At 37.7% G+C, this 15,033-nt stretch overlaps 1 protein-coding gene across 1 annotated transcript in view; it reads right to left on the bottom strand.

The window, feature by feature from the left end:
* Window positions 1–15,033, bottom strand: part of LOC113228284 — a 49,025-nt gene that overhangs the window by 18,589 nt on the left and 15,403 nt on the right. The window contains exons 5-11 of the mRNA XM_026461548.1: window positions 13,814–13,929; window positions 13,146–13,337; window positions 10,098–10,199; window positions 9,219–9,398; window positions 7,723–7,979; window positions 7,312–7,475; window positions 2,593–6,899 (exon numbers count right to left, since the gene is read on the bottom strand). Coding sequence (XP_026317333.1) covers window positions 2,593–6,899; window positions 7,312–7,475; window positions 7,723–7,979; window positions 9,219–9,398; window positions 10,098–10,199; window positions 13,146–13,337; window positions 13,814–13,929 — 5,318 coding nt within the window. The remainder of the gene's footprint in view (window positions 1–2,592; window positions 6,900–7,311; window positions 7,476–7,722; window positions 7,980–9,218; window positions 9,399–10,097; window positions 10,200–13,145; window positions 13,338–13,813; window positions 13,930–15,033) is intronic.

Raw genomic sequence — 15,033 nt, 5'->3', positions numbered from 1 at the left:
TAAATCATTTAAAATTGAAAATGAACCACTACGTGACAAACCTGGTGAAGAGGAGTCTATTACTGAGCAAACAGCTTCAGAGTCCTCAGCAGCAATTGCGTGATCATTGTAATTTTCATCTGTTAAATCTTGAAATACTTCTTTACTTTTTACCTGATCGTCACATCTTACTAATTTAACGTAGTATTTTCGGTTCATAATGCTGGCATAAAATTCACTTTCTTCTAGGATACAATTCTCGTCCTTTGTATTATTTCTATCTATTTTCGCCGTTATTGCCCTTGAGTTGTGTCGGTTTGTATCATCCAATTTTTCGTCACTTTCTATACCCAAGTCGTTCAACAAATGTTGTGTCAAAGTTACTAGCGTATTTTTAGCAGACTCCTCCTTCAGTGCTGTTTGAGTCGAACTTTCCGAGATGTCATCAACGATACCCGAGTCTTCCACTAGAAAGTTTCCAAAAGTAGTAACTTTTTCGACTGAGCCTAACACAGCAGTTTGTACACTATCATTAGAAGAATCGTCAACCTGTATAATGTCAGGAATTATAGTTTCATTTGAAGTCTTGTCCAGAATTAATAAATCTTTAAGACCTCTACTAAATACTAGATCCACATTTCCAGTCGTACAATTAGTTAGGGCAGGGTTCCTAATAACAGAAACTGGCTTGATAACATCTGTGGAGGTGAATGAAGTCTGGCACCTATTAAGTTTAATTGAACATTTTTGTAAGAGTTTAGCCTGGTGTTGTGTGAATAAATCTTTAGCAATAGATTTTGTTTTGTATTCGCCAAATTCTGTAGCGAAACTTATGGCAAGTGGTGATTCGTCTTCATCATCGCTGATCAGATTAACTGTTTCAACGGTTACATCTTCTTCAGCCACTGCATTCGCTTGTATATTCATTGCTTGCACTTCAGTTTCCAATGTCTTTTTTTGTGTTGTAAGTTGTTGAATGTTTAAGGTGTAACTTTTTTTGTCACAGAGGCCACTCAGAAAAATTTTTTTCACCTCTGGCACTTGAAACAAAGTATCAAAATTAACGTTTGCTTTGCCGTAAATAGTTGCTTTAAAAACTTTGCCATTTGGTGGTTTCACACGAACTATTCTCTTAAAAGGATCTTTAGGATCCCGAAAAGGCAGTTCCTCAAAACGTACATTGTCGATGTAGGACTGACGAATTGGTAGATTTTTGGCATATTTCTGGGGCATTTCGTTGGTATTTTCCTTCAACTCATCGGATGATTTATTAACAGTTTGTACGCCAGTAGCCGTTTTATTTTTACAACATTTCATTAGTCCAGATGCAGATGTTGCCAATTTTACTGTATTTTCAGATACAAAAGTTGTAGCATTTGGAGGATCATCTGTTTCTCTTTCTTCTACAGTATTGTTCATGGTGTCCAATGCTTTACTTTTAACAGTAGACTTTGTAATTTTACATTTTTTATTAGTACTTACATCCAAATCATCTGAATTTACGTCTGTCAGCTCATTACCTTTTATATTCTCTCTGTTGTCAGAAAACTGGACAACTGTAGACTCTTCTATGACTTCGTTTCTAACACTTTCAATTTCTTCAACAAGTTTTGCTACTTTATTTTTAGATGACTTCACGTTTTCTGTAGGAAGTGTAATGTCGTTAGACGTTACACCAGGACCTTTAGATTTTTTATGAAGGTCAGCTACAGAAACTGACTCCCGACAAAACAAATTTATTTTCATTTGAGCTTCTTGTATACAGTTTGATTTAGTTTCAGATGGATTTATCGATAAAATATTTTCTTCTTTACACGTCGTGACATTTGTGTCCGAAAAGGTGTTTTCTTGTTCTATTTTTGTAGATAAATTAATAGCTTTCTTTGGTTTTTGAGTTGTGTTACTTGACATCATGATATGATCTTTTGCCGATTTATTCAAACCGTCGATGGTTTCTTGCGTTAAGCTTTCATCAATTTTAGATCCCACTAATTTATCGTTAATACTCAAGTCGTTACTTATAATATCAGAGACATTCACGTCAGTGACATTTATCACTTGCTTTTTTAAAATTGCATGTTCCTGTACAGAATTCTTGTCGACAGCATGCTTGGGCTGAGAAATTTTCGTTTGCTTTTCTTTTACTTTCTTGATTTTTCTATTGAGTATTCTTTTTGATACACGAGTTGGGTGTGAATTTACTGTCGCATCTATAACTTTGGTTTGGTCACAATAGTTTTGCAGTTTATCCACACTATGTTGTTCAGTTTCAATATTTGGCTCTTTGTCCACTGGCACTTCTGTAAGCACAGGTTTCTCCTTTGCTGCACTAGCAACAGTTCTGTTATCTGACTCAGTAGTATTTATGGCAGCTTTTAGACGGACTTTAGTCTTTCTTCCGACAGGCTTATCTTTGTTTACAAAAGAATCTGCGTTGGAATTCAATTTATGCGTCGACCGTAATAAAATGCTACGACACGAGGGACTCTCTTTATTTTCTTTGCTAGTTTCCTTTGAACTATCCAAACTGTTGGTGTCTAAAGTAGAAGAGTTTATTTCATCGCAATAAGGTTTTAAAAATGTATCACTTTCAGTAAGTCTGTTATTGTCAATTACTTCTTTGATAACTTTTTCATTTTCCTGAGTTTTGTTATCGAAGTTCTGGTTTTTTGTAGTACCTTCCACCATCTTGTCTTCCTGTACTGGTCTAAGAGGAGAATAATTTAACGGAATAGGCGGATTCAACCATTGATTATTTACTTCTCTATTGCGGATCGCCAATCGCTTCGAAACGAGTCTATCAATATTGTTTTTAAGTAGCATTTTTTCATCTCTTACGTCAGTATTTTTATGTGATACTGTTTCCTTTATAGAAGTCTGAGGCGCAACATTTTTTGCTCTTTTGGTATTGTTGTTCAAATTGAATGGTTTTTGTTGAGAATTTTTAATTATTTCATTAGCTTGTGCGGTTTCTTTAGCAAAGTGGGATTTTAATTTTTGTGCAGGAACATTAACTTGCGTTTTTGGGCTAGCCGTGTTATGTTGCGTGTTTTGACTCGCGTCATAAGCAGCAGTAAGACTATTTTCAACTAGATTAGTTAGTATTGTTTGCGTTACTTTCGGTAATACTGTCGCTGGCGCGACAGGAATCGTGACATTTTGTAGTATTCTTTGAGCAGCATTAGCAGAAGCCGTCGCATTCGTGTTGATAGTGTTGAGTGTAATTGTATTGCCTACCAATAGAGATGCAGCAGGTGGAACATATAGCGGTTGGGTCGGTTGGTACACATTAACATTAGGAGCATTCATAGTAATGTAAGAAGTTTGATTCACATTGCAATAAACACTGAACGGTTCATAAACTTCTTCTGAGCCAAGAACAACTACATTAGGTGTTGGTTGTGATACAGTAGTAACATACACGTTAGACGGACATGCATTACTCTGTAGTGGAACTTGATTTTTGTTGAAGTTGCCATTACTAATAGTAAAGGAAGTAGTAACTTTCTGGGTTGGAATCGTAGCCTTCGGAAAGTGATGAACCACATTTGTGGTTCGAGTTGCCAGTTCTGGCATTTTATACATTTCCACTTTTTCGTTCGACAAAATCCTTAGTTTCGAATTTAGACCAATATTTAAATTTGGTTTTGTATCGTGATTAACTCCAGCATTTACGGGCAATGGTAAAACAGTAGGAGTCGTAGTAGGAGCATGGATTGCACAACGTTTTTGGGCACTTTCAGGGTTTTTACAAACCAAATTGGGTTTTTTGATGGTAACACTCTTAATGTTGCTGTTTGTGTTTTTAATACTGGCATTAATCTTCGGTCCTTTGGAGAATGTTGGCGGAAAACTTTCTTCCTCCGATAGCAGTTCTCCTATTTCTTGTCGCAAATCATCATCCATTAGTTCCTCTAAAATTTCGTAGTCAGAGTTAGGTATTCCCGATATAAACGGATCTACTTCTTTAGACATTTCACGCTCAAATTGATTATTTTGTTTTTCACCATCTTTTGCAGGTGACTCTGTTTTTTTAATAGTAGTCTGGTTTTCAAGATCCGATGTAATCGGATGAGTAGATTTTGGTACAGGTTTGTTCTGTGAAACTACCGGAACTGTCAGTATTGCATTAGGTATTTTGACCACCGATTCGCTGTTATTTGTAATCGGGGTTATTATTGTATCCGTTTTAGAATGTTTTTCAAAGGAGTCTTTCCTTAAGAACACGTCTACGGCGCTCGGATCTCGACTTGGTGTCTTTTGAGCTCTCAAAGCGTCCAGTACTTTCGTCCAGTCCTGATTAGACTCGTTGCTGTTTACTCTGCTTTGCTTTATAACATTGTCAAAATTAAGAAGGTCCGATGAGTACTTCTTGGACGACGACTTGTTTATTTCTAAAGCATCCTCATCCCTGTTCGAAACGTTTAAACAAACTGGGGTATTTTTCGTCTTTTGTGGTCGTCTGACTTTTGTTAACTTTGCAATGTTAGGTTTGTTTGATGTGTTGTTTTCACTCACAGTCAAACCTGATTTTACGACTGTGGAGTTAACTTCTGTTGTTTGAGTCTTATTTACAGATTGAATTTGTTTAATTAATTGGCCACCGGATACTTTTGAAACAGATGAACTTTCTGAAAGATTTGTAAATTTGTTTGGATTTTGTTCATTTTGCAATGACCGTGTCGCATTCATTTTGCTTTGTTGTCGTAACAATAACAATAGGTCTTGCTGATCTCTTTCACAGAGTGCTGAAGCTTTAGACGACGTCGTTATTACTGTTCTCGGGGTTTCCCAAGGAGTAACTTTTTGCTGAACTCCGACCTTAGAGTTATGTTTTTTTATTACACTGGTTGCATTATTGTTTTTCAGCATATCGGAAATAATCTTATGTTCTGTTGACAAAGTCGTATTTGCCATTGGTTCTCTTTGCACTTCTACCTTTGGATTATTTTTCATTGTTTGACTCGCATGTCGATTAACGACTAAATCTGTTTTAGATTGTAAGATTTTAGCAATTCTCAAATCAGCGATACGTTTGTCTAACTCCGCAGAAATTTGCTGATTCAACTGCGCTGTAACATCAGAAATTTGCTTGGGTTTCTCACCTTGTTTGTTCTTATGCAGATAGCTAAGACGCGCGAAGGTATGTGGTGCATTCTCTGCTTTCTTTTGATGTAGTTTGGCACTTTGAGACGTAATTGTTTCTGGTTTGGGTGTCGTAATGGGTATGGTAGGCGTTGGTGTAACTCTAGGAATGTTAGTCACATTTGGTGCGACTGGGACAACTCTTGGAACTGGAACGTTCGTAATTATTTGTGGCCTCGATATGTTAGTACTAGATGTACTTGGTACGGTCGGTATCTGTTTCGAAGCCCCATTAAGCACAATATGAGGCACAATCGGCGTCACTCGCGATACGGGTCGAATCTCCCGTCTAACTCTTTCCCTTTCGTCCTGTCTATCAGATTCTTCTGACATGAACAAACCCGCATTGTTGCACGTTTGCAATTCCTTTAGGAATTGCTCGTAACTCTTCAAATGGGTATCTGCTTTTACTTGTTGTGTTTTTATTGGAACTCTCTGAGACTCAATGTACGCGGTTGAAGTTCCAGGTCGGTGAATAGTCAAATCCTGTGCCACGATTCGGGTAGGTTCTGGCATTTGTGATTGTTGGGCTAAGCTTTGAGACTGCATTCTTTGATCTATAGTTTGCTGTGATTTGGATAGGTTTTTACGATATACATCAAATGGTAATGTCCTAGAACAAGTTCCATTGTTTTTGCTGTAGGTTTTTCTCTTGTGTGCAGTTTTATTGGCACCTTCCGTCTTCAATGCGTGTAGTTGCTCTGTGTGCTTTTTGGTTATTGTGATTTTTGAAGTCTTCATTATTTTGGAACCGACAAGTGTGGACATTGTAAGAGGTTTTTGTCGAATAACGTTATCAGTGTGTGTATTTTGAAAAGTTTGATTTGGTGCAGCATTTTTATGTGCATCTGCCTGCTTCTGTTTTCTGAATTGCATTAATTTATTTATACTTTGCTTTACTTGTTCTCGCAAGGCTTTATTTGCGTTAACTTGACAAGTAGTAGATGCATTAGAAGAAGGTGCAGTTGTTTTGTCAATATTTGTACAAATTTGGAGCTTGTTTTCTAAATCTTTTTGTGGTGAAGAAAAACTATTTACAGTAACCCCGCTAGTGGATACTCTCATTTCGAAGTTCTTGGAGAGATTAGTGTTTTTCACAACATCATCCACTGGTCTGTCGGGAGATTTCAATTTCAATTCATCCATAGAGAACTGCCCGTCATACTCAACATTTGGGTCATTCTCTTCAGAGTTCAAAGATGATTTCCCTTGGCTATCGTAATCGCTATCGGTGATACACAGGTTGTCTGCTCTCTTATGGTCTTTTAAAATTGTAGAATGAATATCAAAATTAGCGACTTTCAATCCAACAAGTTCAGCCATGCCTTTTTTCTTTTTCTTGCGTTCCTTCTTTTCTTTTTTCTTTTCCTTCTTTTCTTTGCTCTTAGATCTTACTTTCGTGCTGTCGTGGCTTTGTGATCCTGATATCTCCTTCTGGCGTTCTTTGCTGATCGACCTTTCTTTTTGTCTTCCCGCTTCGTTCAAGTCCTTGGACTTTGGTTTCTTAGAAGATTCGATAGATTCTTTACTTCTTTCTTTGCTGTGTGGTCTTTCCTTCTTCTTTTCCGATCTTTTGACTTCTGCGACTAGACTAAGAGGGTCGCAGTCATCTCCCGATAAGTCTGCTATGTGCCTGATCTTCTTCTTACTTCTTGACACAATGTCGTAGTACTCATTTGAGCTGGAGTCCGCGCTTTCTGTCCGTTCATTGTCCCACGCTAAGTTTTGCCAGATTTGTTCAGGTTGGGGTTCAAACTCGATATGATGCTCATAACCTGAAATTATTTGCGCTACTTAGTTATCATCGTGAAGAATATCGATAAAATAATGCAAGAAAAAACTTAGTCACCAAGGTGCTACATAAACCAATACCCTACCTTGAAAGTCATCAGACTTTGAGCTGTAAATGCTAGCTCCTAATCCTAGCTAATCCTAGCTCCGTGCTAGGATTTAAACTAATATGGACCGAGTCCTAAAATATAATTCGTAAAAAGAAATAATCAGAACACGAAAGAAATAATATAGTTACATCACTTAAGTGTTAAATATACAATGTTTGTTCCTTAAAATTCCACATTGTAACTGTCATCAACAAAATAAAATTAGTTTTTACACAAAATATGTGTTGCACTATAGTGGACGCAGTTCATACTGAGCAAAGTGTAGTCCGTAGTTGTAACTGTTTACCTTTCTCTATGCCATAGTAGATGTTGTTCTCGTCGTCTTCCTCTTCAGGCAGGTGCTGGAACTTTGTGAGGTCGAGGTTGAGGTACTTGAGCTCGGTGGTGAGCGCGCGTGTGCCACCGCCCGTGCGCTCCATGTACACGCGACAATTCTCTAGCAGGCCAGCTCTGTAATTTATTAACAAATGCTCCTTTTATCTTTATATACCTGTAGGGCTATAGTCATTTACGATTGCAACTGTCGTCATAAAGTTACTGTGAATGGAGTCACTCCGTATACAAAGGCGCATTTGATATCCTGTAACAATGACACTTGATTATTCGCTAAATGATATTTTAATGCAGCTGAAAACGTAATACGCGTGGCGCAATATTGTGATATTTGGTATATTACACGATAAGAAATCATTCTTACCTGTCCATGTCCCAAGAAAGAGTTTTCACTCTGGGTCCAGACAAAAGAACAGCGATGTCCTGACACAACTCCGCACTCAGACCCAACGCCTCGCCTTCATTCAATATCGTGGTAGACAAAACATTCGCCTGCTGTTGTGTATGCTTCAGGTTTAACGTCTCGGAAGTTTTCACAAAATTGGTCTGCGAGCGACTGTCGGTCGCCCAGCTACCGAATTCGGAGGTTGCCTCTGGTGCCTTTTGTTCTTCTTGAGTGTCCTATAATTCAAAATTGTTATAAATTTTATGCTGGGTACATATGGACAAAACCTCCAACTTCACTTGATCCTGTCAATCATATTGGTAATCTGCGCCAAATTTTGTGAAAACCGTAGCGCGTGTAGAAGTATATAAACAGCATGAAAACGCAAGTACTCGGAGTTATTTCCTTTACAAACTTTCATATTTCTCCACAATTTATTTTTTTCTACGTCTTGGAAATCACCATGCGCTGTCTTCTCTTTCCCTCCAGTCATAACTACCCCACTTTTTTCTCTTTTGAATCTAATCCAGACCTTATACCATCTACACGTCACATATCATGATAGCAGATCGAGGTCTCTTCTAAAACGTCTGCTAAGTCTAAAAGTACCCCACGTACACTCTTAAAATTGAGTGGTGCACCAGTCTTCAACGTCGGATAAGTCATATTGCCTAGATATAAAAAGGCGAAGTGCCATAAGGATTTGCGAAGTTTCACAGTCAGGCTCCGTCCAAATTAGAAAAAAATCTGTGTCACTATCTCCCCGTATCCAAAATGTACCAATGTTCCTATCATTCTTTCAGCTACAATGGTTCTCAGAGGATCGGAGTTTGGCGCACTGTGGGTAAGTTCGCACCCGTGCGCCTCATATTGTCTGCCTACACAATCGAGTATGTAACCAGAAATAGAGACGAAATAAGGGCCATCCATCCCTAGTAACACATCAGGCATTGGGCCTTACATCACTTTTAAATATCAACTCTCGTTTGCACTGAAATCACAAATTAGAAAACTGAATTGGTACAGCCCCAACAACGGACCTGTGAGTATGTCTCCATATATTCCAAAAATATTCTGTATTTATTGTAATAATGATAATATCTCTAATAACGGGGGGCTGTTCCATTCGGTGGTGTAGGAAAAACAGCAAAACATCTAATTACAAAACAAACGGAGTCACATTTCATCGGTAATTAAATATTAAATATGTAAGTTTGCCATTGCCGTCCATTATAGCAAAACTCAAGTTAAACTCGTCAATTTGAAGTGAAACAATTTACGACACCCGTCAATTGTTTAGAATTCGGGCTGGCCAATCGCAGCGCAGTTGTCACAGTAATGATTTAGCAGAATAGTTTTCAAACAAAATACATTATATTTCGTATCTATTTCTGGTTATATACTCGATGGCCAACACTAATTACTTCGAGATAAACATATAAAACCGACAAAAGCCGAAAAAATGGAAGTCGTACCCTAGCGACGGGCGGCAACATCGGCATAGCCTTGACGCGCTCGTACATCTGCGCCGACGGGTGCACGGAGAAGGCGGTCAAGGCGCACTCGCCGCGCATGCGCGCACTGGCGCCTAACAGCTGCCCTAGCTGCACGAACCACGACGCCAGCGTTTGCTCCAATGCCCGGGCTTCTTTCTCCTGTAACATTATTTTCGTCATAAAAATTTGAACCTATGTGGTTATTAGTAGTGGTCGCAAAAAATGTGTGGCAATCGTAACGCCACAAGTAATCGAGAAGGTAGTCGTCGACAGCGAAAGAAGGTAGACAGATATGTCTGTTCTCAAAGCTGTCATCTGCCACTGGCCAGTTAACCCGTGACCCTGGAGCTTGTAACCGTTCCGAAATATCGGGAAAATAAAAACAAATGCCGTGATAAGAAACCTATTTGTAGTGACTATCATTATTTTCATCAACAAAAGTGTAGTTCTACCTGTGCTTGCACTAATAAAAATGCCCCCGATTTTGTAATAAACTCAAATTATAACTAAATCAAAAGTGCTACCACTCAGTTAATGAATATTTTGAAGACAAACTTATGCAATACTTGTAATGATTATAAATAATTTATAAATAACTAAATTGTATTTTTAATTTTAGCTCACAAGAATTATGGTTTGTTATGACCGTACTGGGTACATGTAACATTTTAAACGTATACTTGTCTATACTACTAATGCAATTGAATGAATAAATAAACAAAAGAAAACGCAATCACAGAAAAAGATCTATGTCCCATTGTATATGTGCACTTATACAGATAATTTGTTAGCGGATACTAAAGACAATGGTACCGGCAGTTACAATCAACTAGATCCTCTACTATTCTTGATACTCACCTTCTCAATGGTCAGTTTGTGTTTCTCAAGCTCATTCATGCCGAATGTGATCGCCCGTACATATAGTTCGCACACGAACGGCTTCATTTCTCCGGCAGCGCTCTGTCAACGAGAAAACTTGTTATAATTTTTTTTTCCTCGGGGTCAACACTTTACACAATTTCCAAAGATTGTCAACTTTCTTCGACACTACTTCCTTCCTTCGAGGTATTCCTCTCGCAGTAAAAGTAAGTAATATTATAGGCGCTCTTAAATTATTCTCGATCCATGTAATTGACATGTCAGTCCAGCGGATATCACTCTGCATTTGGACGTAGTTCAGCAAAAAGAATCCACAAAATTATGAAATATTGAGTAATTTATTTATTTATTTATTTATTCATTTGGAACACCAACAGATTACACAGACAAAATAAGATTAAAAGAAAACATTCGGTAAGGCACAGTTCTTATACATAGAGCGCACTGTAAGTTTCCAGAACTGGCCACTTACATAAACAATATTTAAAAAGTAATTACAACATTTGAAAATGGAACTCTTTGGCTGTAGAATACAGTTTGTGTCATCTCACTGTCACTTGTTTTTACATTGTGGCGTCATTTTAGAAATTGATTGTCTACATCACCATGAATTTAACTCGTGAAAATTTTCGTACTATGATTTTCTACGACTTTAACTGTAATTGAACAGGTCAGCGGAGCTTCGGTCGGTTTCAAACTGGTTTTGGCGATGAAACACCACGCAATACGACTATTTATAGCTGGTTCGCAGAATTCAAACGCGGTCGTGTGAATCTCAGTGACAAATTTCGTGATGGTCGCCCGTCCACTGCTGTGAACAACAAAAACATCGATGCTGTGCGCCGTATGATCAAAACAACAGGCATGTGACATAACATGAGATTCGGGCATCTTTAGGCATAAGTCAAATACATTGGCTGGGTGTGAAAAAGCTGTGCTCTCGGTGGATCCCACACAATTTCACTGAGGCTTAAAAAACGGATCGTGTCAAATTTGGTATGGGACATAGTAACAGGTGACGAAACATGGATTTATAGTTACGATCCCAAAACAAAGCAGCATTCGAGCGTAAGGGGTCTTTCGAGATGAGTCGAAACCAACCAAAGTGGCGCGCGTGCAAAGTGCCTCTAAGCGTATGATTGCTTCTTTTTTTTATTAAAACTGGACATGTGGCTACTGTTGCTTTGGAAAATTGTTGTACCGTGAATAGTGATTGGTACACGACCATTTGTTTGCCGGAAGTTATTGACAAACTTCGTAAAAATAACCGTAAACGCCGTATCATCTTGCTCCACGATAATGCCAGTTCTCACACGGCCAGACAGACAAATGAATTTTTGAAGGTGAACAACGTTGACCTTATGAGCCATCCCGCGTACAGTCCCAACCTGGCGCCTTGTGACTTTTATTTATTTCCAAAAATGAAGAACCAGTTACGCGGTCAAGTATATTCATCACCTGAAGAGGCTGTCGAAGAGTATGAAAAATATGTTTCAAAGATTGTCACGGAGGAGTGGTATAAATGTTTTCAAAATTGGTTCATTCATAAGAAAAACGGCATTAACGCTAACGGAGAATATTTTGAGAAACAATAAATTCATTTCTGACCATTTGTAGTATTTTTTCTTATTCATTCCGGAAACTTATAGTGCGCCTCACGTATGTGAATTGCCAATTACAAGTATCCACATCACTCAATATATACCTAGATACAAAAATAATAACAAATTAAAAACAACTTTAAATATTAATAATCCAATTATTCATTAATGTACTAAAATTTCAGGTAAATAATTGATTATAAGATCGGAATGAATAGTTGATTGATGTAAATATGACAGTGAAATTGTATTAATTAAATATTTTGTGAGACAAAAGAAATAACAATGAATTTACATTTATATTTATAGAAAGAATCATTACAAATGTTAAGACCAGTTGAATTGCAATTATTAATTATGTTATAAGAACGACACATTCTACACAAAGGGGAATTCAGAAGTATATTTGTACGACAAGGTGAAACATAAAAAAGTTTTGTAATTCTGTGCCAGGGATAACTAAATGCAACACAGATTTTTATGCGTTCTTGGATTTGGTCACAACTAATGATACCATTCACAACCTTGTACAGAAAAAGGAGATCAATAATTTTTCGACGTTCGAACGAGAGGCGTTGTTCATATGGGCTTCTACGAGATATGCCTGACCGAATTGAATGCTAAATGTCTTGTAAAGGCGCGTTGCAAGCTCTTTATGCGTACCGAATGGACGGCGTACATCGGATTCCAGACAACAGAAGCAAATTCAACAATACTGCGAGATATACTGTTAAATAATGCAATTTTGGTATGAGCATTAGAACTCTTTGTATTTCGCTTTATAAAACCAATCATTCGTGCAGATTTCTTCACTATTGTGTCAATTTGTGAGATGAAGTTCAGTCGACTGTCCAAAACAACACCCAAATCGCGAATCTCTGATACCTCCTTTATATCGGTGTCATCAATTTTATAGTGTAATGGGATAGGATTTAATTTTTTAGTATATTTTATGTGAAAACATTTTTGGCTTTTAATATCATTCCATTACACGTATATGTACCAAACGGTTCCTAAAGTATAACCTCTTAGATCAGCAAAAAAATCCAACACAAACATAAATAAATATCTCTGGAGTTAATCACATTATATGTTTTGAAAATAAAACAAGAGAGTCAGCGTCTGTTTCGACCGAAATAGACATATTTCTGAGTCGTATCCTTTTCCTCGCTTGAGCCACTACGCACACTTACTAACTTAAATTAATAAGTCATTTGTTGTTTTCTTTTTAGTTGTAATTTTAGATATAAGTGTGTGTAGTGTTTCAAATTCAGTGAATAAACTTCTTTCTTTCTTTCTTTCTAAACACTTTTAAACTTCAAACTGCCATATCTCGAAAGTGACTGAATGTGCATTGGATCCTTTTTGTTTAACTACGTCCGATTGACGCCTATACCCGGCCTTCCATCCTAGACGGAACGCGTACCTGCTGCGCGTGCACGGCAGTGGCGAAGGTGTGCAGGTGGCGCGCCGTGGCGGCGGGCGCAGCCAGAGTGGCCGTGGCGTGCGGCAGACGCTCGGCTGGCAGCAGCCGCGCCAGTGCGCGTGCGCACCAGTACAGCGCGCCGCGCGCTGAGCCGTTGCACTCCGGGATTACCATGCAGCGGGCGATTACCACCTGGGTACACAGCGACTGTTAAGGCCCGCGTATATGGGACGACTTGTCTTCTAGATCCGTCGCTTCACTTATCGAAACGACGAGTCGAGACTGTATGTTAATATCGAGTTCTTAGGTTTTCGCGATTACACATAGGAAATAAAACTATTTTTCAGAATTTAAATCGCGTATACTTGTTTTTTCAAACAAACCAACGTTTCGGACCCTGTACAGGTCCCATGGTCACAGTTGACTGAGGTGGTAAAGTCATCGAATCGTCTGTATACGGAGGCCAATAGCAGCAGAGAGCTATAATAATTAGGAAAGCGCACATTATAAGATCATAGGTCCGATAGCAACTGAATCAGATGCTATCCTATCTCAACTCAAATTACACCAGGAAAGTCTCCTCACTTTTAGTGCACAGTCGCACCCCCACCCTCAATATAGAAAGCAACTTCAGAATTGTACACAGACGTCTGTGTACAGGTACGTACCTGTGTAACAAGTATCGCGACATCTTTGGCATTTTTCCACAACTTCTTCTCTTTCGGAAAAACTTCCAAGCGGCTCTGGAGCCGCTCCACCAACTGGTAAGTACTGTTCAACGGCGCTTGTTTTGCCTTAAAATAGATTATTTAATTAATAAAATACTTAATTCTAATAAATAGTCTCCAAATACAAAATAATTATGTGCTTTATACTTCGTTTCATTCAATTTTCAACAAAATGTAAACAAACAACTCACTGACCTGACCATAGACGGTCTAGTGATGGCCAATGGCAATGGCAACTACAAATCGATTAATTAATTGAATGAATCGATTTGTTCAATTGAGTGATGCCAACGGTTTTACCTACATAACCTATTAAGCATATTTAATACTTCCGAAATCTTAAGTCCTCCTTCAAATTCTTAAACTTAGATACTCGTTCGATTGCGATTGAAATCAACGATTTACTAATCGATTACAAAAATTTTCATTGAATGAACTGAATGTTTTTTTTCGTACAGCACTGTGCAACCATAGACAAGTCATAGATGTATAGAAGAAAAATAACCTCACTTTTGGACTACCATTTTTCAAATACAATTTTATGATGCTATTCAAATAAATATTGTTGGAAAAAGTGATGATATATCAAGTCGAAATCTTCGAAATATACGTGAAAGTGTTACTTATTCCATTTATCGAGTGACTGTTTTAGAATTTTAACCAAATAGTTTTGATTACTTTTTGTTGAAAATGGATTGGAACAGACTATAGTATCATTTAAAGTAATACTGTAGAAAAATTAAATGTAATGCTCGTAAAAAAATTAAATGTAAGGGTTACACCACTTTTAGGCTGATAGTCTCAATTACGAGTCAACCCAAGGCATTTATTTCTATTACCATGGATCGATCAATAACTCAAGAAGACTGCTAATCTCCATACTACAGAGCGTAACTTTCTAAACGGTCAATATCCCTTCTTACATCTAGATGGAGCTGGCGAAATATCCAAAAGTTGCAGGACAAAATGTAGTTTGTTCTATATAATAATAGAAATACCGTATTAAGGGGTGTTTCAAGTTATAAAAAAAAATACTGTAAATGATGACACAGTACACTTATCTTAAAAACAATCACAATCATCCCTGACACCACTAATGAAAAGGAATTATTTACAACAGATAGCGTGCAATTCTAAATTAAACATTATTCCCTGACAAA

This window comes from Hyposmocoma kahamanoa, unplaced genomic scaffold, assembly GCF_003589595.1.
Source record: "Hyposmocoma kahamanoa isolate Upper Pololo Valley unplaced genomic scaffold, ASM358959v1 224, whole genome shotgun sequence".
NCBI classification, from domain to species: Eukaryota; Metazoa; Arthropoda; class Insecta; order Lepidoptera; family Cosmopterigidae; genus Hyposmocoma; species Hyposmocoma kahamanoa.
This window is presented reverse-complemented; position numbering and strand designations above follow the sequence as displayed.